Consider the following 3161-nt stretch of genomic DNA (forward strand, 5'->3'; position numbering starts at 1 on the left):
ATCAGCACTTTGATTAGCATATATACCCTACTCAGGCTGGCTGAAAGCATCTCATAGAGAACAACACCGAGGTAATTGCTGCAAATGTGCTGAAAGAGACTCTTTTTTTTTTGCTGCTTTTTTTGGACGGTTCACGTCCGCTGCCTGACTTTCGTTCCAGATCCTGATTGCTCACGCTCTACCCTGAAGCGAAACTATCATTTATTTTAGGCTAAAAAAAGTCATTTTAATTTGAGTTTAGCAGGTGCTCTGGTTTCACACAAACAGCTCTCGCTGCGTCTTCATCAAACACAGACAGTCATTTACAGAGCCTGCTCTCTCTCTCTCTCTCTCTCTCTCTCTCTTTCTCTTATCTACACACAGACACACAGACACACACACACACACACACACACACACACACACAGACACCTCACACTTGCTGAACATTCAGTGATCATACTTGGGGGAAATTGCTATGGCAACTGGTTGCTATGGGTGACGAGACACCACTACATCCTCATCTTGAGGGGAGAAGAGGGAGTTGGACAACAAAAGCCAGGGATGGAAGGGCAGCTGTGAAGACTCTGTTTTGATTGCCAGATGACTGAGACAAACGAGGGCAAAAGTTGAACTGACGTTTGCCACTGGCTTGTGGCCATCGTGGGCATGGAACTGAACACGACACAGCTTTAGTGTCCACCAGCCACCCTTTCACGGTTTCTTTCGCTCTCTCTCTCTCTCTCTCTTCCGCTCTCTTTCGCTTCTAGTTGTTGCAGCACAACAGGTACGTGTGTGGTGCTATCCTTGTACACTTATACTTGGCATGCCAGATACTTGACGCATTCGCATTTGGACGCGATGTGTAACATTTCCAGGTTTTTGATCAGTGAGGAGGAACAGAGAGCTGCTAATGTATAGTGCTAATGATATATTGCTGTTGGTATACAATGGGAATGCTGACTGTTCTGTATGGCAGTGATGTGGGGAACGCCTTGATCCAAACATGTCTCTTGTCTTTTGATTTGTGAATACTCTACCTTAAATGATTGGCTATCAATGAAAATGAAATATCTCGGTGTACTATGAAAGTACTATCAAAGCAAAATCATGTCAACTTTTATAATTCTAATTGTACGTGCTTAGCAGACAACCTTGTGGGGGAGAAAAGAGCATATTTTAGTTCTGATCTTGTGAAGAGAAGTGTTTTAAAAAATATATATAAAGCCAGCAAGGTTTTCATTTATGCCAAAACGTGAATGGAGTGTGGAAAATGCCATGCTGCCCTTTTCCATACTTCAGCCGGAGCCACTGCCTTTCCCCCTTAGACCCCTCGGGGAGGAGTGGCTGTTTGGCTGGTGCGTCTGCGTTTGATTGTAAACACAGGCTGGGCTCCAGCGACAGACACACTAATAATGGCTCACTGTGCGCGACAACGTCTCTTAAGTGTCCACTGCCGTTGCGTTACAGCTCAGTCACCCGAGCAGCCCCTGAGATGGCCGTGCTTCCCTGGCCCCCGGCGTGATTGATCTGGGAAGGCGCAGACACGGCTCACCCCAAAATGGCCGAGAGCCTCCACAGCAGCAGCAGCAGCACGCTGTCGGCGTCGGGGGGCACCCAGCACATGTCCACCTTCCTGACGCTGGAGCAGAGGGCGGCCTTTGTCTTCGTCCTGCTCCTCTTCATCTTCCTCGGGCTGCTGATCGTGCGCTGCTTTCGCATCCTGCTGGACCCCTACAGCAGCATGCCGTCCTCGACATGGACGGACTACATGGAGAAGGACACCTTAGACTACCGCATCGCCTGACCCCCGACCTCAGGTGGTCAACACTGGGGACCCGTGGCCCCAGACACGCAAGATATGTCTCCGTCGTCCCGGACATCTCTACCCCTAAAGCAAACCTCAATTAAGAGTAAGGCACAAAAGCCAACTGTTCTTAAGTCATATATGTCACAAAAAAAAGAAGTATGTTTACATCACAGTGGGGACAATGCAAGCATGGACAGACTCGGTGTCCCCCACTGCATCACATACAACCCGACCACTCAAAAACACCTCAGTGACAGAATTATGAATACATTTCTTTGTCTGTCTTTTTTCTGTATATCTTTGATATGAGCTAAACTGATGTCATTAGTGACCTCCTTTGATAAGGAATTGGAGGTAAAAGATTTGCGAACATCGGTCGTACCTTTGGTTTGATTACTCATCCCAGTGCTGCTTTGTATCTTCTGGAGATGATAAACAAACTACAGCTGTTGTCCTTTAAACTCTTCCTCACTCACTCCTTTAATATTTTGATATTGTACTCTTGTACAAGCTGTGGTCAGGGTGTGTCGAGCTGTTTTTGGTTTCTGCTTAGTTGATGTAATGCCATGTTGCACAGGGGTGAACACACTGCATAATTACGCTTCAGTGAGAAAATATGGTAAACACTACATCTGAGGGGGAAAATTATTCAGTATTTTAATGAACACTTTGAATATCATTTGGCCATGTGAAAGTGTTTGCATTTGGTTGATAGCTTCACTATCAGTGATAACATTCGTGTCAAGGATGGAAATGAAGTCGACATTAGTGAATCCTGTTCAGCTTCAGTTAAACACTTGATGACTTTTCAACATTCTGTGCCTACTTAATGTGAACTTGGCTGGTGGATCTGGAACTAACTGATCTTGTTTTTTAAATGAATTAATGGTTGAATTTTTTGGCGGCTGTTCTTTGGAATATGTAAAACTTGTGCCTTTCAACTGTTTACAGAGTTCTCTATAACAGGTGGCTTGCATAACTGCGTAACTGTTCTCTGGCAAAGTATTTGTACAACCCACTTTATCATGCATCAGTCACACAATATGCTGGTGTTTTTGTGTAGTGCTTCTTGGAGACAGATGTAAGTTTAGCTGATTTAGCAGATATTTTAAGGCAACAGTGAGATTTCTCGATGTAATAAACAATGAAAGCATCTGACAAAAAAAAAAATGGTTTCCAAGGGTTTGGATTAAATGCAACAAAATGTCACATTCACACTGAACTATACCAGACACACACACAGGCACTGAAACACACACACACACACACAGGTCGACGAGAGAAGCAGAAGCTTCCTTCCCACATCTATTTATAGCCAAGCTTTGCCAAGTGCGTTTTACACAGCAACAGGCAGCTCAGTGTGAAATCCAAC

At 44.9% G+C, this 3161-nt stretch overlaps 1 protein-coding gene across 1 annotated transcript; it reads left to right on the forward strand.

Moving 5' to 3' along the window:
• Nucleotides 1-449: 449 nt before the first annotated feature.
• Nucleotides 450-2959, forward strand: LOC116222408 (cortexin-2). The gene is made up of 2 exons (XM_031576260.2): nt 450-766; nt 1450-2959. The coding sequence occupies exon 2, from the start codon at nt 1541-1543 to the stop codon at nt 1784-1786; it is 246 nt and encodes an 81-aa protein (XP_031432120.1). The 5' UTR covers nt 450-766; nt 1450-1540; the 3' UTR covers nt 1787-2959.
• Nucleotides 2960-3161: the final 202 nt, after the last annotated feature.

This window comes from Clupea harengus, chromosome 11 (assembly GCF_900700415.2).
Source record: "Clupea harengus chromosome 11, Ch_v2.0.2, whole genome shotgun sequence".
NCBI lineage: Eukaryota > Metazoa > Chordata > Actinopteri > Clupeiformes > Clupeidae > Clupea > Clupea harengus.

Bases quoted from the DNA above. Each gene is read 5' to 3' on its own strand.
- LOC116222408 (XM_031576260.2), top strand. From the start codon at position 1,541: ATGGCCGAGAGCCTCCACAGCAGCAGCAGCAGCACGCTGTCGGCGTCG.